The sequence below is a fragment of the Pseudorca crassidens genome, chromosome 19 (assembly GCF_039906515.1).
Source record: "Pseudorca crassidens isolate mPseCra1 chromosome 19, mPseCra1.hap1, whole genome shotgun sequence".
NCBI classification, from domain to species: domain Eukaryota; kingdom Metazoa; phylum Chordata; class Mammalia; order Artiodactyla; family Delphinidae; genus Pseudorca; species Pseudorca crassidens.
In genome coordinates, this window is record NC_090314.1 from 31,357,920 (window position 1) to 31,382,771 (window position 24,852).

Sequence of the window (24,852 nt, forward strand, 5' to 3'; positions counted from 1 at the left end):
GGGGCTTCTGAGGTCCACTCCAGGAGCAGCTGCAGCCCGCCACTGAGGGGTGGCAGGAGGCTGCCCTTCTGGCTCACTGCCTCCACAGCAGCAGGTGAAGAGTTAGAATAGGTTGATGGCTGGACTTGTGATGTCCTCAGCAGTCCCTGAGCAGAATTCATTCTAAGCCCCCAGCATGCTCTGTGCCCACACCAGGGAATACAGTGTGAAGCTTCTAGCAACACCCGGAGATGCTCGACCCTTCCCACGTGTGTGTGTTCAGTTTGCTGTGTCTCAGTTTAGTAGAACGTTGGGGAAAATAACCTCCCTCCTACCAGGGTGAGGTTGCAAAGGTCTCTGGAAGGAACAGTGCAGAAAATTATTCAAATAACTGAGGCATTTGAAAAATTATTTTGAGAAGGATTTAAAATATTTTTAAAAATACATAGCAAGGACCCTTCCTCCATTATCCAGAATTAACAACTTGGCATATTTACCATATATGTTCATATATAAATTTATATAGTCATCTATGAATTTAAACATTATAGATCAAGTTGGGGTCTTGGGGAACTTTTTAAAAAAAGCTGTGTGTGAACTCATAAGGCAGAGCAGAAATAACTCCAAATCTGCTTTCTCAGATGTGAATCCCTCCTGGCACTTTGGGTCTGTTGTATTAATAAATAAGCCTGGTTTTAGTCTAGTTAGAAAAGAAGGCCAGGCTGGTGCATCAGAACGCTGCATTCCTTTTGGTTAGACTTTGTCAGAGGATAGGCAGGCGGCTGTTTGGCACAGAGTTTCTGGGTGTTTCCCTTTGGAATATAAAAGGAGTATCCCTTAACCCCAGGAGAGACTGCACCAGAGCCATCTTCTTCCCTCTGTGCTGAAGAAAAACAGACAAATAAGCACAACCAACATTCAAAGAAGGGCGTGGTGCAGCCTGGAGACAGGCAGTGAGCTGTGACACTGGCTCACTCCAAGGACTGCAGTGTCATAGGGATGCCCGTTAGAGGTGGCAGCTGGAGTGGTCGCCATTGTGCCTTCTCTCCTGGTTGGTGAAATCCTGTGAATCAGGCAATCTACAGCGTGCACCAGTTTTCCTCTGAACACAGAGCTTCCATCAAACGGGTGAAAAGAAACAGCGTGATAATAGCTAACCCTTCTCTAGTGTTTACTGTAGTCTGGGCACTAGGCTAAGTACATGTATTATCTCATTAAAACTCAAAACAAACCCTGGGCACTGCTATTTTTAGTACTAGGTAGGTACTATTATTATGGTCCTTTCACAGATGAGAAAACCAAGACCCAGAGAACCGAGTAAATGCTGACGGGAGCCCAGTTAGTAGACAGCAGGGCTGGTACGTGCAGCCCCACGGCCTGGCACCAGCATCCATGCGCCGAGCCGCTACCTCTCCTGCTTCTCCATAGGAGGCACTTTGCGTCATGGAAGGTGGAGAACTCCTGGGACCTCAGAACCCCCGTGTGGATGGCACAACACAGTGTCTTAGGTGTACTGGGAACCTGGGTGTGGGGGGGATGCAGACGAAAGGAGCAACAAAACCAGGCCAGTCAAACGCATTGTCTGTGGCGGCCCTGAGGTCTCCGCAGCCAGGGCCTGGAGAGGCCAGCTTTCAGAGCACAGGCTTTACTTTTAAATCATGAAGAGTTTAATTTAAAAATGGATTCTGTGCTTTGGTGTGACTCTCAAATCCACAGTGCCTTCCAATTTCTTAAAAGTGAAACTCTGTGAAATGATAAACACAGACATCCAGAAAGAGTCAGGGACAGTCTAGAGGGGTATTGGGAACATGTCATGCCTTGGTGCCAAGCCCACGGCACAGTCCACGTGAGGCAGAGAGCAGGAATCATCCTCCTGGTGCCCATTCTTTGCGGATCTGCCCTGGTACAATCGTGAGACCCATCAGTCTGGAGAATCGCAGTCTTCCATGCAGAGATCCCCCACTTCAGCCGCCCTGAGAAACCCACATACAGAAGCATGCATGGCTGTGTGGATGTGCTGGGCGGCAGCTCTGCACTTTGCCGTCAGCCGGGGGGGGAAGGAGTGTTCGCCTTCACGTGCTTCTCAGAGATGTGCTTGCTGAGAGCTCCTTGCAGATTCAAAACATGGGGGACGTGTGTTCTCGAGAGCTGTGTATGTGAAGCAGCACAGAGCATGCAGCCGGCACTTGGTAAATATTAGTTCCCTTCCCCTTCCTGTGTGTGAGGCAAGTCGTACAAGGGAAGCGTCAGCAGTTCGGATGCAAAAATAGATCTCCATGTGAGGATGTGGCCTCTTTTCCTTGAGTGTGGACCAGATGTCAGGCTGCCTGGTGAGGACTCCAGGAACGTGACAGCTTCCTTCTTAGGGGCTTCATTGCTTCTTCACTCTGTGGAGAGGCCTCCCTCTCCATGCACTTCTTGCATCTGAAAAACAAGAATGAAAAAGAGGATGGTAGAAAAGTCCCAGGAATGAACTTTCTGTTTTCTCCTTCTTAAAAAGGATGTGCGTGTTATTTGGATCTTACTTTCAAGTCTGATACCTGTTCATCACATCATTATCCCTGTTATTGAATAACATGACAAAAATTAATGTAGAACCACAGCAAATGGACATTTGTTTTGAGTGCGTTTATCCTTTTCCTTACCTGACATTTACTGAGGGCCAACTGTTTACCAGGCACTGAGCTAGGTGTTGGGAATTCAGAGATAAGGAAGGGTCCATCCCTTGAACTTGAGCAGTTTATGAATTGCAAAGAGATAGTTAAATAATTGCGAATAAAGTGTTAAGGGTATGTACAAAGTGAAGGCAAGAGAGGTCAGCTCTGAATGGGGTGCGGAGGTAAGATCAGAGATGATCTTTGAATTGTGTATTGAAGAATAAGCACAAATTGTTCAATAAGAAGGATACATTTAAGTGACTCATTGAATTTTTCTTGTCTGATATTAAGTTAATTTCCATTAAATATTCTCAAGAATTAATTCAGGTCATAGTGTTAAGGGACATGGGACTGGAATAAAAAAATGAGGGGGAAAAAGGAGAATAAAAAGAACGTATAGGGTGGTTAATCCACAGAGGGGCTAACTAACTCCCTCCTACCCAGAGAAGGGAAACCTTGCTGCATGGTGAGGGACCCGGGCTCTGCACTGCCAGGGCAGCTGAGCCACGTGTCTCAAACATGGCATGTTTAAAGAAGTTGGGAGGTTATAGGCGGCATAACAGATGTGATTTGACAGTTGCTGTGGCAACACACCCACTTCCAGAAAATCAGTTAGTGGGAGAGCAGGAGAACTCATGGTACTTGCCTTAGGCTGCCCTGTGCCCCACACTGCCTGTTCTGGGCCAAAGGTGTGGACAGATTGAGGACAAATGCCCCACATGGCTGACTGCCACCTGCCTTTGTGGAATTGACTCTGGAATAATATAGGAGATGCGTAAACCAGAACAAAGACAACAGGGGAACAGTGTGGGGGAGGAAGGGGAGTTCTGAGCAAGCAGTGCCAACTCCTTTCAGGCAAATACCTCCCAAGCATTGTATTTGAATATATTGAATGACCCATGGATTTCTATGAAAAAATGCATATGGCATAAATGTGTATAAATCTCCCTTTATGGAAGCAGCAGCAGCAAAGAATGCTGTAGGCATAAGTAAAAGCGTCCCTAGAGTAGCAAAAGGACTTGAGTTAATGAAAAATTGGTTTTGAAGTTTTGGCTGAAGAGCTGGGTGATTGCCTCTGTGGCACCACCTTCTGGCAAATCAGAGATATCACATGGTGTGGATCCTCGGACTGTATAGGTGGTGGGTTTTCCAAGCTTCAGTGTACCAGCTGCTTACCTCCACAGGGGCTGTTTACTCCAGACTATTGGTTCTCAACCTTGGCCTCACTCGAAAATCACCAGTGGAGATTTTGGAAAAAGTTATTTAGAAATATTTAATTACAAAGTAATATATGACTGTTGTAAAATAAAGTCAGAACTGTGCAGGTGTACAGCTTGAGTTCCTATATCCCATTCCTAGATTTAACAGTCAACAGTTCCTTGGATACTCATCCAGACATTTCCGTTGTGTTTATAAGCATATGTGAGTGTGTGTATAAATGTATTTGTACATATATTTATATAGAGATTGATTGTGTGTGCACAGAAGTATGGAAATATATGTATATGCACACACTATACATAGACTATATACTATACATAGTGCATATGTACTATACATAATGTGCAACTTGCCTTTTTTACTTAATATCTTTTGGATATCTTTTCATACTAGTATATATAGATCTATCAGCTGCATGGAATCCCATTGCCTGGATATGCCATCATTTATTTAACAAGTACCTTTAGCTTGTTTCCATCCTTGGTTGCCATTCTCCGTACATTCAGCATACCTAAAGTTTAAATCCCTAGATGTGGAACAGTTGGGTCAAAGTATGTAGGCTCCAGGGGCTTCGCTGGTGGCGCAGTGGTTGAGAGTCCGCCTGCTGATGCAGGGGACGCAGGCTCGTAACCCGGTCTGGGAAGATCCCACATGCCGCGGAGCGGCTGGGCCCGTGAGCCATGGCCACTGAGCCTGCGCGTCCGGAGCCTGTGCTCCGCAGCAGGAGAGGCCACAACAGTGAGAGGCCCGCGTAGCACAAAACAAACAAACAAACAAAAAAAAACTGTAGGCTCCAAAAGAATTGTACTAGTTCATACTCCCACCAAAAGTGTGTGCGAAGGCTATTTCTCCTTTCATTAAAAGTAAAGGCTATTTCTCCTTTCATAAATAAGTAAAACAAAACAAAAATACAGAGCCCCAGGCCCCATTTTCAGAGCTTCTGATTGAGGTGGGAGGGGTGCTGAGCATCTTTATTTTTTTAGATCCACAGGTGAACCTGGTCCATAACCAGGGTTGGGAACTATGGCCTTAGATAGAGGGGGTAAAGTTAGGAGCCATTCTCCTAAATGCTGATGCCTTGGTTATGCCCTTTCAGACCCAAACAGCAAGATTTCCCTTACTGTGGCCAGCTGGGGAATAGAGCTACCCATTTCCTCTGAAGTTCTTCTTAAACTAGAGATCTTTATTTAGACGGACATAAAATTAAATGAATCTGTATTTATTAGAGTAGGATTAAAGCTACAAGAGCCAGAGAAGTAACACCTAGGTACAGTTTGATACTTTTCTCACTATTCTTTGTAATTATTTGTTCATAAGTCATTTCTCCTTTAAAGACTTTTAAGAAATAATTGTTTAATTCCTTTCCGTGTGGCTTCAGATTCTATTAGAAGAGGTAGAGTTTGTGGATATTAAAGTCAGTACCTTGTTCTCTGATTTCAGTATGAAGAGCCCCTGGGCTGGTAGGCAGCTGGCCAGCTTTGGGAAGTAACCAAAGTGTCTCCTTTCTGCTGCTTAGTTAGCCACAGTAGCTGGAGAGAGAGAAAAATGACATCTCTTTTCCAGAGATCCTGTTGTAAGCATTCTCCATCTTGGGGGATGATTCCTCCTTCACAGCCTGTTTCATTCCTCCCCTTGAGGCCGTGTCTTGCCATCCTCTTCTGTGTCTCTGTCCACTGAGCTGCTACCAAGGACGGTGTCCCTTGCTCTGTGGCATTAGGAAGCCGTGTCACGCCTTCACTCCTCCCACCAACCCGAAGACCATTGCCTTCAATCTAACAGCAAGTCTGTCTTTGCCTTTTTGAGGAAACACCCCTGCGCCCTCCCGTTTGTCGTTTGCCCACATTTCTTTTCAGTTGGTCTCTTTATCTCACTTCCATGTTTAGGTGAGAACTGCCTTCCGTTAAGTTTATATTAGGAAATCTGAGCCGATTGGGATGGTGGGGGGAAGGGGGCGGGGGGCTGGTGCGCACTGGAATGACAAAGGATCTCAGAGGTGCTTGGACACTCTGGGTCCACAGAAAGGTTGCAGACTGTGCTGAGCCTTCCCGTCTCATGTCTGTCTCACGCGTGGTCCTGACGGGCCCCAGCCTGAAGCTAAAGAAGAAGGTGTGCCACAGCACTAAGGAACCCGCACAAGTGTTTGATAATGACTTAGTGTCTCATTTCTGTTTACCCAAGAGGCACACAGACCTCACCTGTGCCTGTGGAATAGAAAGGCAGATTTCTGCCCCATACAGATTTCTCTACATTAGGCAGGAGCCAGATGGGTTTAGCTTGGCTAATCTTAGTACAAGCTGGAAAATTCCAATTTTTCCAAAACAACACATTTCTAAGAAATTGTCTGGTTTAGAATATTATTCTAGCATATGTAAGGGAACCGCACGACTATGGGCTGACTTACTGCGGGCTTATAAATATGGATGAGAATTTACCTGCGGCTCCCTTTGTCCCGCACCAGCGTGGCGGTGGTAAGAACTGCACTCAGTAAGCCCCTCCATCTTTATTCCTTGTCAGAATCAGGGGCTGTTGGGCAATTTTTCCCTTGTGTGGGACTTGAAGTTATTTGAGAAAACCCGAGTGTACGCCTTTTCCCAAGTCTTGGCTTGCATCTGGATGTAAAATCAGATGCGTGACGCATGCTCATTGAATGTTGCTTCGGATTATAGATCACTGGGAACTGTATGTGTTGCTCTTTAGTCTTCCCTTTTCCTCTGCCCAGATGACTGAGACTGAGCTGTCACTTCTTTAAAATAGAATTCCTCCCGTGATACCTCATCACAAATGTATATGCCGGTCAGGCGATAACAAGACCGATGAACACCTACATGAAGCAGAGTGCCTGGCAGCTGCCGCAGAGGCTGGCAGTGCTCACCTCACCCCGGATGAGACGATGGGGGGCACAAAATCCATTGTGTTTAGTTACCAGCTGACTCTGTGGAATTAAGTCGATTTTCCCCCCAAGAATCCAGATCCCTGACTTAGCGTAACGCCACCCCTCACCCCCACCGCAGCTTCTGTTGCCTAGCGATAGTTATTTAGTAACCTTTCAGAATTAGGAAGAGAACATCCCTATTCCGTGTCATATACACAGCCTGCATTACAGACCTCTCTGTTGTTGGCTGGAGGGGGTGTCTACAGGCATTTTAATCTATCACCCTCCCTCTCTCTCCATAGCCCCTGCCCTCCAGCCCGCAGCATACACTCTGTAGACCAAGAGTAAAAACAGATGTCATAGGCCAACAACGTAATAGGCTGGGTCGCTCAACACCGCTCACAGAGATCTCCCCCAGAGAAGGCAGAGCAGACAGGAACGTCCTGAGGACCATGTCAGAGCCCCAGGATTCCTGCCACAGGTGGGGTCTAGGTGTGGGCTGCTTGAAGGGAATTGTTGGCCACCAGCCTGTGGCATTACTTTTGTGGGTGGGCACGTGCGGGTGGCAGTGGAAGTGTAGAGAGGAGGGTTAGGGCTTTGGAGCTGGCCCTGGTTTGAACGTAGGCTCTTCCAACTCACTAGCTGTTTGACCTTGAGCAAGTTACCCAAGCTGGTCGATTGCTTCTCCTTTGTTCGGTGGAGATGATACAGCTCCCTGGTTTGGAGGCGCAGGGACTGCCTGTGAGGGGTTGATAACATAGCTAGGAGAACCTTTCCTCAGTCAGTCCCGCTGCACCAACCTGTCCAAGGATTAGTTTACCTCCTGCTTTTCTGGCTCCTCTAAAGTACTGTCCACAGAGTCCTCTTCATCTACCCGTCCCTGAAATGTCCATGGCCCCCCAAGGCCTTGTCTTTGGTTTTCTTCTTGCTCTGTATTCTCTCCTGGGGGAATCTCAAGGCTATGAAATCTGTATCTCCAGTTAGGATTGCTCTCCTGCAGCCTGGACTCGTGTTTAAAGCTGAGATTCACGTCCTTCAGCATCTTTCTCTGCAGCCCAGAGGTGCCTTGGACTTGATGGGTCCACAATCAGATGCTGCCTTTTCTTCTGAATGTGCTCAGGACACTGTATTCCGCATCTCAGTGAAGTTTACCACCTCCTTTCTGGCTGTCCAGGCTAGAAACCTGAAAGTTAACTTGCTCTCTCCTTCTCTCTCCCTTATATTGACTTGACTGAGACTTACATTGATCCCACCTCATTAATAACCCTTGAATCTACCTGGTCCTCTGCCATTGATGTGGGCGAGCCTCTCACCATTTCCTGTCTCCCCTCCGATGCCTTCTCCTCTTGGTTGCCACAGCGTTATTTCCTCAAGGGCCCCTCTCTGTCTGGTCTCAACTCTTCCAACCCCTCTTCTTGCCCTCTGAGCTCCAACTAACAACTGCTTTCAGTTCCCTGCCTGGCCCATGAGTTCTGTCACATCTTCATGCCTTCACAGATTCTGTTCCTCTGCCTTGATTACCCCTTATCTCTTTACTTTCTGGCCAATTTCAAGAATCCACCAAGATGCCAACTCCCTCTGAGAAGCATTTCCTGATGCCCCTGCACTCCCTCCAAGGATCTGGATTAGTGATCCACTTTTGGATTCCACCCTTTGGTTCCCCGGGCAAAGCCCTCCCATAGCACTTAGCACCTGTTCTGTGAACACCTGTTTGCTTACCTATTTCCACTTCCAGACTGTGTGCTCCCAGACGTGGGTTTTATTTATATATTTCCAGAGCTTAGTCCGTAGTATGTCTCAATATATGTTTGTTAAACAAATCAGTGTTTTAATCAACAGGCCTTTGTTAATCATCTTCTATGTGAGGCATTGGTAAGGACTTTGCCTGAAAAGATTTCCAGTCTAGTTTGAGAATAGATAATTGCTTAAAAGCTATAGAGTCACTTAACCTGATAAAACTTCCAGGCCAGCATATGCTTAAGTGCAAGAGGATATAGATCTTAAATGTGAGGGAAGTTGGAAGTTGTCACCAACACTGGGACAGTCAGCGGGAGGAGGACTTGACTTAGGCCTTGAGGGATGGTGCGACAGGTAGAGGCGGAGAGGATGAGAAGCCAGACCAGTGTGCCTGGAGCAGAGAGCAGAGGTGGGAGTGAGGATGTCCTTGACCTCCAGATGGAGAGCTTGGACTGGAAGGCAGTGGGAGGCCACAGCTGCCGTTGATCATGGTAGAGATGTTCCAGGAAGAGGAACCTGGTGGTTGTGTTGCAGGACAGGATTGCAGGTGGCAGACAGGCCAGTTAGGAAGGCACTGAATTTGTCCAGGTCCTCAGAGGAATGGCCCACCCTGGCCTGTGACAGGGATCTGAACCACAGCAGAAAACCTTCACTGAACTTAAGGATAATTTATTGCAAGAGCTAGAATGAGCCTTTGCTGTCATCCCAAACTCTTGTCCCATTATATAACGGGTGGTCAAACCGAAGCCCAGGGATTCTCCCCCACAGTTCCCATAACTGGCGTGGTCTCTGGATTTCAATCCTTCTGCATGAGAGGGGTGTGGTTAAAGTTCAGAGCCTGATGGAAAGACGACGACAGTTCTCAGGCTGATGGTCCCTGGGAGCTTGGAGGATGAGTTTGGCTTTGAGACGACAGTGAGCCATGACCAGCCGCGCCCAGACCAGTGCAGGGTTCTCTGTGAACTCTGGGGTGAGGGAATTTCAGAGAGCGCTGGCCAGGCGCCAAGGCAGGAGGCTTTAGAAAAGCTTGTTTACTTTTGGGTGCTCAACTTGGAGACTCGCACAGGAAGGAATTCTTGTGGATCTCCTTGAGCAGCCGCAGAACCACAGACACACCTGAATCCTATTCACGTTCATCCGGAAACTCAGGCTTTAAAACAATCCTGGTTTTCTTCCTATGTTTGTTTGGACTGGTTGGGGGGTTGAGAGAGGAGGAAGGGTGTTGCTCAGGAGAGTGTGGGCCACTTGTTTGCAGTCGGTTCCTGGGTTCACAGTGGATGTCAGCAAGCCCTGCACTTACCTCACGCTCTGCTTCACTCTCCCCTCTAAATCCAAACAAAAAACTCACATGGCCCAAAGGAGAATAGTCAGTTTAATAACTCAGCGTGACAGCAATTTGAAAACTGCGGGTTTCAAATGACTAGGCCTGCACATTTTCACCATCTCAGACAATTAAAGAGACTCCAGGGACCTAGGTGGTGCTGATTCCAGCGGTGCCTGTTGTCATTAAAGATGGAAAGAGCCTCCAGGTATAGCGAGCTTGTTTCTCTGCTTGATAAGAAGGTAGCCCCAGCCTAGGGGGACCTCAGTAAATTGCTTAGTGGCTCAATTTCTCCATAGGTAAAATGTGCCCATGGGCCCTACATGCTTCTCAGGGTTGTCAGGAGGGTGGGATGAGGTTATAGATACTCAGCGTGCACTTGAACCAGGTCTAGATGCAGCATGTAAATGCAGGCAGGAGCCCCTCCTCTGCTCCTGCCTGGAGAGCACACATGGGGGCTCTGAGGAGGGGCTGAGGTTAGGACTCTAGTCCCCACTTTATCCTTTCCAGATGTCTCTTGTTGCTTATCCTCTAGCATGAGGAGTTGCAGAAGGGCTTGAAGTGGCCATTCTGGATTATAGCCACTGTCACTATTACAGCCTTGGGAGGATTGGGCCTCTGCTCTCTCAGAAGAGATGGCTGCGGGGACTTCCCTGGTGGCTCAGTGGTTAAGAATTCTCCTGCCAATGCAGGGGACACGGGTTCGAGCCCTGGTCCTGGAAGATCCCACATGCTGTGGAGCAACTGAGCCCGTGCACCACAACTACTGAGTCTGCGCTCTAGAGCCTGCGAGCCACAACTACTGAGCCCGTGTGCCACAACTACTGAAGCCCACGCACCTAGAGTCCGTGCTGCGCAACAAGAGAAGCCACCGCAATGAGAAGCCCACACACCGTAACGAAGAGTAGCCCCCAGTCGCCACAACTAGAGGAAGCCTATTCGTAGCAACAAAGACCCAGCACAGCCAAAAATAAATAAATTAAAAAATAAAAAAGAAGGGATGGCTGCTGCACAGAGCATTTGAAGACTGGGCAAGCAGGCAGTTGGTGGGACTCAACCTTGCACTTCCCGGGTCTTCACCCACCTGCGTTTCCTACAAGTGCAGAGGAAGCCAGGAGGCCTGCTTTTCTCCAGCCATGCATGTTCCATGACTTGGGGTGGAGTGGCGCAGGGACATGAATGTGTGTGGGGGAAGGACGATGCACCTTGTTTCCAGTTTATGACACTCCCCACGCACCTGTGGCGGGGCAGGGGTGGGGGTCAGTGTCGCAAGATCTGAAATCCAGTTCACGCAGGCTTTGGTCTCTGGCACTATGAGTACATTTCTGGCCACGCTGTTACTTGTCTGTACACGGAGGTGCTGTGACAGCAGTGGGGAGAGGCTCTTAGACCCCGGGAGAGCAGGTGAAGGGGACTCTGCTGCTCTGTCTTGGGGACAGTGGCGTGGTGGCCAGGGGGCCCACACGTGCCCTGACCCCTGAATGGAACTGATCTGCTCCATGTCACTGACTGCCAGCAGGCGTGGCTCTGAGCCGCTCTGCTCTCGCCTCTCAAGTTCACCTCAAGGAGGCAGGTTTCTTGCTGACTCCACTGGCAAGACGCGCGCTGGTCCGCAGCCTTGGAATGAGAGGCCTTGCTAATCCAGTCCCAGCCTCTGCCAGATCAGGAGCTGCCAAGTCAAGGCAGGGCCATTTTGGGTACTGGTGCACCATCCCAGAGCAGTGTGCTGGTCCTGGACACGGGTCACACTTGGCGACATCTAGCACGCTTTTCCTGGGCTGCAGCCGGAGGGAGGTGTGTGCCGGGGGGCTCAGGGAGGGACGGGGAGCTCAGGGAGGGACAGCGGACAGAGGAGGGAGCAGTACTCTGCATGGGGGAGTGGCTGGCCCCAGGCCACAGAGCTATTTAGGGGCAAAGGCACCGTGAGTCCAGGTCTGTCTGTGCTTTCTGATGAACTGAGCCATCTCCCAGGACGGGTCAAAGTGAGGGATGAAGGCCAGAGCAGGAGCCTGGAACGGTGTTCCAGCTGTCTCTGCCCAAACCCAGACCCAGTATTAATTGGCATACTGATAATTCAAGGGTATTGGCCTCTGCAGCCATATCCCATAACAGAATAAATGAGGTGTGGTCCCTGGCTATCCAGAATCTCTTTAAAGATGCCTGAGTGAGATGTAGTGTTGACAGGAGCCCTAGCCCTGAGGCTCATTAGTTGTTTTGTCATTGAAGGAGTGCTCTTGGCAGGAGCTCGCCATTCAGGAGGACCAAAGTAGTGGAGGAGGGAAGGGAGGGAAAGGAAATGGGGTGGCTGGCTGCCCGAAAGTTCCTGGGACTCTTGTCCATAGCCGGAGGCATTCCTGCCTCCTTGGGGGACCATCTGCTGCCCAGGAGCCCGGTGGGCCATGAGAGACTGAGCCCCACCAACCTCCCACCAGCTTTCTGGCTGCATGACTTTGTGTATGGCTGTTGGGGGCGGATTTCACCTCTGACCCTCCACTTCGTCATCCATAAAATGTGGCGCGGGCTGATGGGTCAGTGGAACGTTGTACTTGAGGCCAGGAGACCCAGGTCCTGATGCGAAACTCTCAGTTGAGAAGCACACAGTCCCTTGCTGTCCTCTGAAGCATTTACATGCTTAAGAACTTGGGCTTTAGAATCAGAAGAGTTGGGAGGTGAGATTCTGTTTCATGTACTAGTTGGGCAACCTTGAGCAAATCATTTAGCTTTCTGAGCTTGTCTTAAACTGTCTGGAAAATGGGGTTACTAATGATTCCACCTTCACACAGCTATCTTTTTTTTTTAAGTTTCTTTATTTTATTATTTATTTTAGTTTGGCTGCATTGGGTCTTCATTGCTGCACGCAGGCTTTTCTCTAGTTGGGGAGAGGGGGGCTACTCTTTGTTGCGGTGCGCGGGCTTCTCATTGCAGTGGCTTCTGTTGTTGTGGAGCACGGGCTCTAGGCATGTGGGCTTCAGTAGTTGTGGCACTCGTGTTCAGTAGTTGCGGCTCGTGGGCTCTAGAGGGCAGGCTCAGTAGTTGTGGCTCACGGGCTTAGTTGCTCCGCAGCATGTAGGATCTTCCCGGACCAGGGCTCGAACCCGTGTCCCCTGCATTGGCAGGCGGATTCTTAACCACTGCACTACGAGGGAAGCCCCACACAACTATCTTGAGGATTAAGTGAGGTGATACACTGGCAGGGCCTTGGCGAGGGGGTACTCCTCCCGGCCACTCATCACTGTGACTAACTGGTTACTCAGCGGGCAGGGGAGGCCTGTCTGCCAGCCCACGGGACTGCATTTCTTTCGCCCTCTCAGTAAATGGTAACAGACAGACCCTTCCTAATGTTTACAAGTAATGGATTGGGCTGGCTTCTTGGTGCTGTGCTTTACCCATAGTTCTGTTGACAGCCTGTTACTGGGTGGAGAGAGTTGTTGGAAAAGAGCTGCTTTGATCAAAGTAATCTTTATAGAGGACCTTTCAGTGTATTTGTTCCACAATCACAGACAGCACTTACTGGGCACCTTGTCTGGATATGGCACAAATGAAGTGTGTGTGTGTGTGTGTGTGTGTGAGAGAGAGAGAGAGAGAGAGAGAGAGAGAGAGAGAGAGGGAGAGAGAGGGAGAGAGAGGGAGAAGAGGAGAGGAGAGGAGAGGAGAGAGAGAGGCGGTTGGGGGAGGGATTTGTTTTTGCCTTGAAGTCAGTGTATCAGCTGCGTAAGGCTCAGGACACTTGAAAAGTCTCAGGGTTATGACAGATTCCCAGCCTCTGGAGTTGAGAAGGACTCTTTCTAATATAACCTTTGGTTAAGCCTTTTCTTTCTCCTCCTCTTCTTCCTTTCTGGGGGTTTGAATGGTCTTTTCTTGACGGTATTTAACACAGCCTCTTGAAGGTTATATATGTGCAAAGTGAAGCAAAGTCCATTTTTAGAGGATAATTTTTATTTCTGTCTTTGAAAGTAAACGTTGCTCATTATAGACAATTTGAAAAATATAACAAATAAAAAGAAAAAATAGTCCGTGTTCCCCACAACAGTCCTTGTTAGGAACCAGGGGTGTTTATCTCCAGTTACTCAGTAGTTAGTACTAAGCATCTTCTCCATGCAGGCTCCTTCTAGAAGCCAGGGATGCAGCAGCAAAGAAGACAAGGTCCCCGTTCCCTGGAGCTTGCATGCAAATGGAAGGAGGTCACTGACAAAGGTCAAACAAATACAAAAGATAATTTGGGGGGGGGAGATAAATTTTGCAAAGGAAATGAAACTGGGTGGTTTGATAGGTGGTGAGTTGGGACAGAGGAAAGTCAGAGGGTTTGAAGATGTGGCATTTGAACTGGTGTCTAAAGCATGCAGAAGGACCAGGCAGGCAGAGAGCAGGGGGCAAGTGTTTAGGTGGAGGGAATACTAAGGACACAGGCCTTGGGGGAGGGGGGGCCCTGCTTAGGGCAGTTGAGGAGCAGAAGGAAGGCCGGCATGGCTGGGCATGTGCGGTAAGGAGGGGCCTTGAGTGTTATCATGTGTGGCAGTGCAAAGCCTTTGGAGGGTTTGAGGTAGGGGGTGACCTGCATAGGTTTCTGTTTTTAGAGTGTTTCCTAGTGGCTGTGTGGAGAGTGCATTGTGGGGACTCCAGTGGAAGGAGGGGAGCAGTTAGGAGGATGTGGAGAGATGCTCAAGGGAGAGACCATGCCAGCTTGGATGAGGAGGCAGTCTTTTTTCTTGATTTTTTTTAAAGTATCTGGGATCATAGTATCTGTCTATCTCTATATATATTTTGGCTTGCGGCTTGCAGAATCTTAGCTCCCCAACCAGGGATCGAACCCGGGCCATGGCAGTGAAAGCGCTGAGCCCTCACCACTGGACCACCAGGGAATTCCCCACAGTGTCTATACTTTATATTTGTGTTTATCTGGAGACTACTGATTGCTTTCCAGGCACTGTGCATTATGTTAAGCACTCTATAAATACCTTGTCTCATTCATTTCTCACGTAGCCCTATGAGGCAGGCATTGTAATCTCCATTTGCAGATGAAAAAACTGGAACTAAGAGAGGTAGGTTTAAAAAAAGGAAGAAAATTCACCAGTAGTTCCTGTCCTCACAACAGACCTTACTAGGAAATGCGGAATATTTCTTTCTGGCCCTTTATTCACAAACACCCAAGTTTATACTGTATAGGTGGTGGAATGAGAAATCAAACCTAAGTCTGACTCACTTCACAGCTTAACCACTACCCAGTACATTTTAAAAACTGTGATATTAATGTTATTGTATAAGCACGTCCCCAAATATACTAGCTCAGCTTGTAGATCAGTCATCTATTGCCATGACAGTGTTTACCAAACACTCACAAATACTTGGTAGCATACACACATGAGGGTTTATTGTTCTCGTCTGAAATTGCTGTGGGTTGGTCAGGTAGCTCTGCTGATCTTGGCTGGACTCGCACATCTCAGGAACAAGTGATCTGGGCTGACCTAGACTGGCCTGCCGCACATGCCCTTCACACCCCCCAGGAGGCTAGACTAAGCATGTATATATGGTGGTGACGAAAGTGCTGCAGAGAACCAGCAGGACATGCAAAACCTCTTTAGGCCCAGCCTCAGAACTGACACTCTGTCACTTCTGCCACAAGGCCAGCCCAGATTCAAGGGGTGGGGAAATAGACTCAGCCTGGAACTGCAGAGTCACGTGGAACAGGACATGGGTAGAGGGAGGGATGAGACCTCTGGCCATTAGGACATTGTTGGCTTTGCAGAGTGCTTGTTGGCCAAGTTAACAGGTTCCTGCCATCGGAATAGAGACTAGCTAAATCATCCTCAGAGTTCAGAAAGCCTGCATCCTTAGGGTGTACTTTTGAGGCCTTTATTTAATCTCTGTACCTAGTATGGTAACACTTTACATACCTTGAGTGTTACTGCAGTCTTCTAAGTTAATTGGCACCCTGTAATGTAAGGATTCTCGGAAGCAGGGTGTTTTGCAGTGAAGGGAGCCCCGAGGATGGTTCTCTTCTGAAAGCAGTTGGTACAAAGGGGGTCAGAAGTGCTATTTCAAGCTCAAATTATGACTCTCTAGGGTCAGAGAGGTCATGAGAAGCAAACAGACCACAGACTGGTTATGGGAAGGAGAGGAAGATCATGAACCAAACTGAATCACAAGGAATTTCACCCATCAGTTCTAATAGAGAACCCATGGGCCAACACCAAATCGTTTTCTCTCTTCTCAGCATTCTTTATAGAGGATAATGTTCATCAGCTGGCTGATGCTCGTCAGTGGTAACACTAGGATATGGTGTCTGTCCTGACAGTACGGCTGTGTTTAACTTCCTGAATGGGGAGCACATCAGAAAGGTTGGAGATGCTGTAATTGGTCTTGAGGGTTAAGTCGTAAATGTAGCTACAGTTTATTACTTTGATGCAGCCATAAACTAAAGAAATAAACCATCAACTTCAGATTGGGACACAGAACACAGATTGTGGCCGTACCCATTCATTGATGACTTCTAGCTAATCAGCTAATTGAACGTGAGATGCTAAATTCTTGTTAAGTAGGTAAGAATAAAAAACATCCTATCTTCAGTTATGCTATTTGGAGGTTTAGGCATGCCTACTCCATGACAAAAGTGGAGGCCAATTTTGCGTTTGAAGGTAACTTCTAATCTTCTAGATTTAAGCCCTTTGTTCCACCCTTTGCACCAGAAATCCTCCTTGGCTCTCCTGGAAGTGACTTTCATTAAGATGGTTTTAAAAAGAAGAAAACAATGTTCCAGCAAACTGCAGAGTCTACACCGTGGGGTTGATCCTGTCCACCCCTGATATTTCAAAGAAAGCCTTGGAGAAATACCAAGTTCAGACTTAACAAATACAGGAAAAAACCACATGATCATCTCAACAGATATCAAAAAAGTCATTTGAGGAAATTTAATATGTGATTTCTGATTTTAAAAAAACAACTCTCAGTGCAGTAGGGCTGGAAGCGTTGGAAATGCCTTAGCTTGTCAAACTGTTATCTGCTAGGATTCTATAATAGACCTTAAGGATATGAAGCATTAAAAGATTTTTCATTAAAGTCTGGGACAAGCAGGGACCTCCAGTCTCATCCCTTTTACCTATTGCCTTGCAGAGCCCAGCCAGTGCAGGGAGGTGTTTTTTTTTAGGTAGGAATTATAAACATTGAGGCAACAACTATCTCTAGAGGCAGAAAAGATTATTTACCTAGAAAACTCAGAGAAGTTAGAACTATTAGAACTAATAAGGGAGTAAAGTGGCTGGATATAAACCCAGCATTTTAAAACCAGTAGCTTCTTATATGTCAGCAGTAACCAATTAGTAAGTCTAACAAGGGAAATTTACATTAGCAACAATTATGAGAAAACATTGAAGGGATAAATTTAGCAAAAAATGTGAAAGTTTAAAGTGAAGGAAACTGTGAAACTTAAAGATGTAAGAAAAAGAACAAAAAATAAAAATGGGGAGTATACTAAGGTTATATTGAATATTTAAAAGGTATCAGTTGTCCCTAAATTAACCTATGACTTTCATGCAATCTTCATTCAAAAATTCCGTTAATAATTTTAAATATAACTTAATATATCCTGAAATTCATCTAGAAGAGTGTAAGAATACTGAATAAAATTTTACGAAAAGAACAATAAAGAGGGAAGAACTTGCCCTATCAAATATCAAACCTTACTTACCATTATATTAAGACACTTGGAGAATACTGTGTAATGCCCCTTGCATGTACTTTATACAAAAATAAATCTTAGGTGATTCAAAATCCTAAAAATATAAATTAATTATAGTTGTATTAGAGAAAAGTATAGAGTAATATATGTACACACACGTATGTACACACATGTATATGTATACATACATGTATACGTGCATGCATATAATTTGGGGATAGAGAAGGTATGAAATTAGAAGCCATAAAGGAGAAAATTTTAAGACATTATTACCATATTACAGTGTAAGATCTTGTCAGTAGTGCAAACCTCTATAAGCAAAGTTAGAAAACAAACAGTCTGGGAGAAAATATTTTCTACAAATAAAACAGATGAAAGGATTATATCCATCGTCTATAAAGAGTTCTTTCTATAAAGAATTCTTACAAATGAATAAGCAACAAAATCCATTTAAAAAGAAGCAAAAGATATGAAGAGGGTGGTATACAGGAGAAGAAATGGATCCAATGGACATGTGAGATGCTCAGTCTCACTAGTAACAAGGAAATGTAAATTCAACAATAGTGATATTTGTATATATCAGATTGGCAACATTTTAAAAATTAATATTTAATTGTACAAAACTGCACTCTTAGAAATGTTGGTACAACTATAAATAGATAAGATTCAGCAATGCTTTTAGAAATATAAAATATACATGTCTTTTGCATGAACAGTCTCACTCCTAGACATCCCTTCTATAAAAATACTCACATACCTAAAAATCCTTCCATTGGGGAATGATTAAGTAAATTGTTACATATCCAAGCTATGGAATACTACTCACCCTTTAAAAAGAACAGAGTAGTTCTGTTTGTACTAACATGGGAAATTGCATATGGTATACTGGTATATTGAAAAAGTAATTTAAGATCTGTGGGTAGAATAATCCTATTTGGGTTAAATCATTTATATGTAAAAACCAAGGATTGAGAGGTTCACACCAAGCAGTTAAGGGTGGTCTCCTCTGGGAAGAGCAGCAAGGTAGATTGGGGGCAAGGGAGACACATTTCTGCATTTGTTGAAATTTTGCAATGAACATCTTTGGTAATTTAAAAAAAATAATGTAGGGCTTCCCTGGTGGCGCAGTGGTTGAGAGTCCGCCTGCTGATGCAGGGGACACGGGTTCGTGCCCTGGTCCGAGAAGATCCCACATGCCGCAGAGTGGCTGGGCCCGTGAGCCATGGCCTCTGAGCCTGTGCGTCCGGATCCTGTGCTCCGCAACGGGAGAGGTCACAACAGTGAGAGGCCCGCGTACCGGGAAAAAAAAAAAAAATTAATGTAATGATGCATTCTTAACTTGAAAATTCTTATATTAAAAAATTGCAAATCCACAAAAGGTAGGACAAAATAATAAAGATCTTCCTCCCTGTTACTCAGTGATACCGTGGACATTTAGGAATAAAGGGGGAAAAATGAGTCCAGCAGAGTTAATACAGTAGAAAATATAGACAAACAAGTTGATGCAAGGGTATCTTGGGAGAAAAGAGACCCGGCTGTGTTTCTCATGTCCTTTGCTGGTTGCTCTGTGATGCTGGGGAAGCTATTGAAAGCCATTGACTCGTCTGTGGTCCAGTTAGGTTTTCTCTGTGCTGCAGGTAGGGCTGACCTACTTCCATTGGGAGAAAGGGCTCGAGAGAAAGAATGCAGATAAAGCTTCTGCCTAAATGTGAAGTGTTATTGTTAGAATGTTCATGAATGAATGTCAGCGCCCAGCATCTCAGAGGGCCCCCATTAAATGAGGAGTATTCTTTGTAGAAGCAGAACTCTGAAGTAGGCACCACCGTGAGGAGTGGGGTGGGGATAAGATAGAGAAAACATGAAAGACCATGTGGTCTGGTAGAGGAGGGTGTGTGTGTGTGTAAACCTTAGCATGTATAAATCAATAAAGGGGATTTAAATACAACATAATGAACAGAATACTGAAGTACTAGGGAAGAACTTGAAGTAACTCTGAGCAATTAGATTTGGGAAATATTAATTAAGACATGCTTCCAGAGGGGAGCAGAGGATGTATCTACCTGTGGGTGTGTGTATGTGATGCGGGGGTGACACCTGGGGCGTGGTGGTTGAACTGAGAGGGCATTGGGTAGCTTTATTATTAAGTTCAAAGAGAGTTTCTAAAGGGAAAGTAAAATACCCGTTTGACTCAGATATGGTCCATTTTCTAAGGCGATGTCGAGAGGCACAAGATCAGATTTAGCTTGACCCCATCCAGTGCAGAACTCAGCAGCCTCTAGAAGCTGGAGCTGAACTGAGCGTGGCTAATGAGAAATCTCCATCCTCTGCCAATGCCTTGGGACCCATCTCTTCCTCTTTGGCAAGCAGGATACAAAGAGAGCTCAAAGCAGAGTGGGGACCAAAAGGTCCCCAGAACGTTCATTCTGCAAGCTCCCCACCAGGCCTTTCCGGAAAACAGACGAGCCTGGTTTCACAGGTTAGCCAGAAAGCAAGTCGATGGCTTTGCCCTTCAACCCGGGGTAGTTTCTAATGGCACCTACAGGATACTCCGCATGGCGTCCAGCCTTCAGCAGTGAGGGAGAAGAGGACGTGTGCTAAGCCGAGCTGAGCTGTATCCTCTCATTTATTCTCTGGGCGTGAAAGGGGTGATTGTAAAATTCAAATGGAACTAGAAGTTGAGGTTCAGAGCTCCCCACATAAACGCTGCAGTCTGTTATTCCGAAATGCAGTCCACCCTCTTTCGAGGACCTTTGTGCGTTTCAGTGGTTTTGTTTGCAGAACCGTCAAGTGGAAGTTAGATCATCTCCGTTGCATCTTTTCCGTTTTGCTCAATATTCCTTGAATGCACACATGGGTTAGCACCACAGCCTGGTAGCTCATCTCCTGTCTCCAGTCCTGCCCCCTTCAGTTCACTCCTCACACTTCTTTCCACACTTCAGCTCTGCTTCTCACTTCAGTGCTCAGAACCCCTCAGTGACATTCAAGGCCTTTTATAACATCCCTACTGCCCACCTTCCTTGACCACGTCTCTTGCATTTATGCCTCTCTCCTTTCCATCTTGTGTTCTGATACAGCTACCCAAGACTACTTGTGGTTCCTCAAAAATGCAACCCTCTGTCTTGTATCTGTCCCTGGATTACCGTTTTTGCTAATTACTGTGTGTCTCAAGACACCGCTATACCAAGCATCTTCTCTAGGAGTGTTCCTAACCTGCTTCGGGTTATGTCCTTTCCCCCCACACTCTGGAAGCACGTGTGGTTTCCTTTCATCCCTTCACTATCTCTCACTGGCTAGTTTTGGTCTGATTCCCTGACTCACCTGGAAAACACCTTAAAGGTAAAAAAGAGTACCTGACACATAGTTGGTGCTTCATGAATATGTTGTAGGACGGAATGAATGCATGTATTTTTTAATTTAGTTTGTGAATATGTGTATGTGGGTCCTTGTTTTCCCTGATCTGACATGAGTAAAGCCATTCAGCCTGCTGTGCCTCAGGAACGATGTTAGAGTCACATTTAAGTAAGTTTAAGACTCTTGCCCTCATTCTCATACTTGAGCATCATCAAGTAGCTGTCTCCTGGGCCTCCATAGAGTGTGCATGAATTAAAACTCCTGTGTTGTTCCAGGCCAGCTGTTGCCAGCCAACCGCAATACTCCGAGCCCCATTGACCCTGACACCATCCAGGTCCCGGTGGGCTATGAGCCAGACCCGGCCGACCTTGCCCTCTCCAGCATCCCCGGGCAGGAAATGTTTGACCCTCGCAAACGCAAGTTCTCTGAGGAAGAACTGAAGCCACAGCCCATGATTAAGAAAGCTCGCAAAGTCTTCATCCCAGATGATCTGAAGGTAAATTGGAACTGGTAATTAGGCTGTGGGCAAGTGGAGAGTGGGATCAAGAGGCAGATTAAAAGGGTGACCCCAGGAAAATCACACAAGCTAGTGAACAAAGACTTGTGATTTCTGATCCCATTTCTTGGCACGTGACGAGGCAAGTTGCTTCCTCTCTGGGTGTCGTCTGAACTATGCCTTCCATATCTTGATAATGCATAGATATAAGGAAAAGCAATAAAATGGAGTGCTTTGCAGCCCATGAAGGAAGCAAACCCACTACTATCTGCAAGGAAACCTATGAAAGCCTAATAAAATCAAACCAGGATCTTTCAAGGTTGAAAAGAGAAAAAAAAAATTATTGGGGAAGGGCATCTGGACCTCATAGTCTCCAAGGGTTCCCTTTCCTTTGGGAATTTCACACTAATTAACTGCTTCCATTTCTCTGTAGGCCTCAGGGAGTAACAGCCAGAGACAGGACCTCTCTCCACATTGCCAGCCTTGGAAGCTAGGGTGGGATTTTTAAGGAAGCTGGTGGGTTTCCTGACACTATTTATAAGTAATATTCACTCTGTGTCTCAAGTAAAGATCACTTGAGTATCTCAACAAAAGGTTAATTTGGGCTTGGTTTTTCTCTACTGTGTTGAAGGCACACATTATTTATAAAGGAAAATAGCCTTACCTTAGGAAATCAGATACAACTTAAAATTAATCTGACACATTTAACGATACCTTAGGAAGAGAATTCTTTCTAAACTTACGCCACGCCTACCAATACCAAAATAGAACCATTTTTGATTACCCATTGCTTAGAATTTTTTGTGTTTATGTTGCTTTCCAATCATATGGACAATAGAGATATGATTGTATACATTCAAGGCATTGGAAGCAGACATAATTTTCTAACTGCTGACCACCATTTCTCAAACCTAAATATGGTTCACATGAAGAGACACTCCTGTTGGGAAAATGGGAGTTTGGGACATTGTCCTGGAACTGATTTAGACCATTTACTTCTGCTTTTCACATATACAAAGAGCACTGGAGGAAAATGTACCCGGCAGATTTAAGTCACTGCTGTCATCCAATACCTCAGATTACCTTCAGTGATGCAGAATCATAAAATGTCCGGGTTTTGGGACTTCCCTGGTGGTGCAGTGGTTAAGAATCCACCAGCCAATGCAGAGGACATGGGTTCGAGCCCTGGTCCGGGAAGATCCTACATGCCGCGGAGCAACTGTGCCTGTGCACCACAACTACTGAGCCTGCACTCTGGAGCCCGCGAGCCACAACTACTGAGCCCGTGTGCCACAACTACTGAAGCCCACATGTCTAGAGCCCATGCTCCACAACAAGAGAAGCCACCACAAGGAGAAGCCCTCTCACCACAACGAAGAGTAGTAGCCCCCGCTCGCTGCAACTAGAGAGAGCCCGCACGCAGCAACAAAGACATAATGTAGCCAAAAATAAATAAATAAATAAATTTATTAAAAAATAAAATGTCGGGTTTTAAAAAGGACCTCAGAGATTCACTGGACCAAAGTGATCATTTTACCACTGAGGAAATGGAGACACAGAAAGGTAGAGGTGAGCACTGCTAGTTAGTGTAAGGCCCAGCTTCGTCCCCAGGTCGGCTAGCTTCCAGAAAGGTCACTGAAGCACGTTGGCCCTGACAGGAGCTACATCGGGAGCCTTTGGGTGACAAACCAATAGCTGTCACCCTGAGAATCAAAAGAGGAAAGTGCATAGTAAAAACACCAGAAAATTGAAGCTAGTCAGGGAATCGATGGTTAGACTAAGATGGGGTAAGAAAGGGGCCCCATGGGATTAGGTCCTGGGTGATTAGGCATCTTCTTTCAGCTCATGCTTTTCCTCATCTTGTGTTCTTAGCCATACAATTCTGTGTGCATTTTGGAACTTGCCTCTTAAACTAAACAGGGGAGCCCATTCAGTAGGGATTTCCTCTTGAATGGAGGCAAGTTTGAAGGGATGCTGCTGAGTAGTAGATACAACTTCCAGCCAGACCTGCACATGGTCTCCAAATTTACACATTTAAAGCAAAGAGCAAGCTTACTTAATTACCCTGGTAACCTCAGCAACAAAGAGGCCACGTGAAAAACGTCTGTGCTGGAATTATGCATGTCACTGCCACCGTGGCTGGGCCTGGCCTTCTCACGTGCCAGTGAGGGGAGCAGGCAGGAACACTGTCCTGCCAGGTGTCCTTGGATTCCTTCAGTTGTGAGTAAAGTCTCAGGCCCCAGAGCATGAGCAATGGTGAAGCAAGAAGCAGAGCTGTAAGATGTTTCTCGTGTGGCAGGAGGACTGAGCTGGGTGGGGCAGGTGACCTCCAGCCCTGGATGAGCAGACCGAGTGAGTGAAGTGGCTCTCCCTGCCACTGCCTGCACTCTCTCTCTGGAGCCATTCATTTGGGTTAGGGGGCAGCCCCAGGAGGATGAAGGGGTGGCATACTGATTCCTAGCTGAGAGTCAGTTTAATCGCCTTGGTGTCTTTCAAGCACCCATTCATTCACTTGATAAATATTTTTCAAATGCTAGTGTCTGCCAGGTCCGATGTCAGGGCCTGGGGATTCCAAGGTGAGCCACTACTGACATTGTTCCTGCCCCCAAGTGAGAAAAAGGGAGTGTTGACATGTCAGGGGGGGCCTGCTGGGCAGAGGTGTCATCAAACACCAGACCCTCAAGAAGATGGGACTGGACTGAGGAGTTCTTTGCCAGGTAGGGGTATCTCCGTAGCCAGATGGCATCTGCCCCTGGGAGATAGAGGGAAAGGGTACAGGTGATGTATCAGCCCCACTCAATATCCCGCTCTCCCCGCCCCCCATTTCTGTGCTGACAAAGGTGGGAAAGCTGGTTTTTCTTGTCTGGGACAGTCCTCCTATCATGCCTGCCTTCTGCAGCCTCTGCTCCAGTCCTATTCCCAGCTCCCCTCCCACCTGAGATGGTCCCCATTCCACACCTTGCCCAGCTCATCTGCACATGTGGACAGGTGAGGCTGGGAAATGAAAGCACCTTAGAAGTGAGAAGAGCTCAGAAACTGGTTGCTACACTGAGGTCAGCTGGTGACTCCCCTGGTCCTTAAGACCTGGTCACAAACCACCAAGTCCATGGCCTACGGTGGTACCGCTTCCCCATCCTCCTGCGCGCTGCACACAGCTTCTCCTTGTTCTCATGTAACCCTTCTCTCCCCGGCCCCTGTGTGCAGGTTCTGATACATCCTAAGCCAACCCCTCTTTCCAATCATCTTGGAAACTACACTCCTGGGAACACTAATGAGTATGGTAGATTCACTGATTGACCAAGGGGGTGGAATTGGGGCTTCCAAAGTAATGCAGACAAGTTCCATCAGAGCTGGAGCTTTCACTGCTGTTAATGTGCCTTAGGCTGTCTCACCCCTGTGGAGTCTTGTGCTCTCTTAGCTCCTCCCAGCTTCTCTGGGCCAGCGCCCTAGTCTCTCACCCCTTCCTCCCTCCTCTGCACCCTTTCTGAAGGAAAGCAACAAATCCTGCCCGAAGCTTAATTATCCAGGTATTTTCCAAAGGACAGC

General features: G+C 46.7%; 1 protein-coding gene across 2 annotated transcripts in view; it reads left to right on the forward strand.

Moving 5' to 3' along the window:
* The window catches only part of HLF (HLF transcription factor, PAR bZIP family member), a 54,393-nt gene that overhangs the window by 23,804 nt on the left and 5,737 nt on the right, over window positions 1-24,852 (forward strand). Inside the window, exons 3-4 of one of the 2 annotated variants that reach the window (XM_067717490.1) lie at window positions 21,086-21,306; window positions 21,740-22,788. In XM_067717490.1, coding sequence (XP_067573591.1) covers window positions 21,086-21,306; window positions 21,740-21,814 — 296 coding nt within the window. In that variant the 3' untranslated portion in view covers window positions 21,815-22,788. Of the gene's footprint in view, window positions 1-21,085; window positions 21,307-21,739; window positions 22,789-24,852 lie in introns of those variants that run through there. The other variant, XM_067717488.1, reaches the window with a different exon arrangement.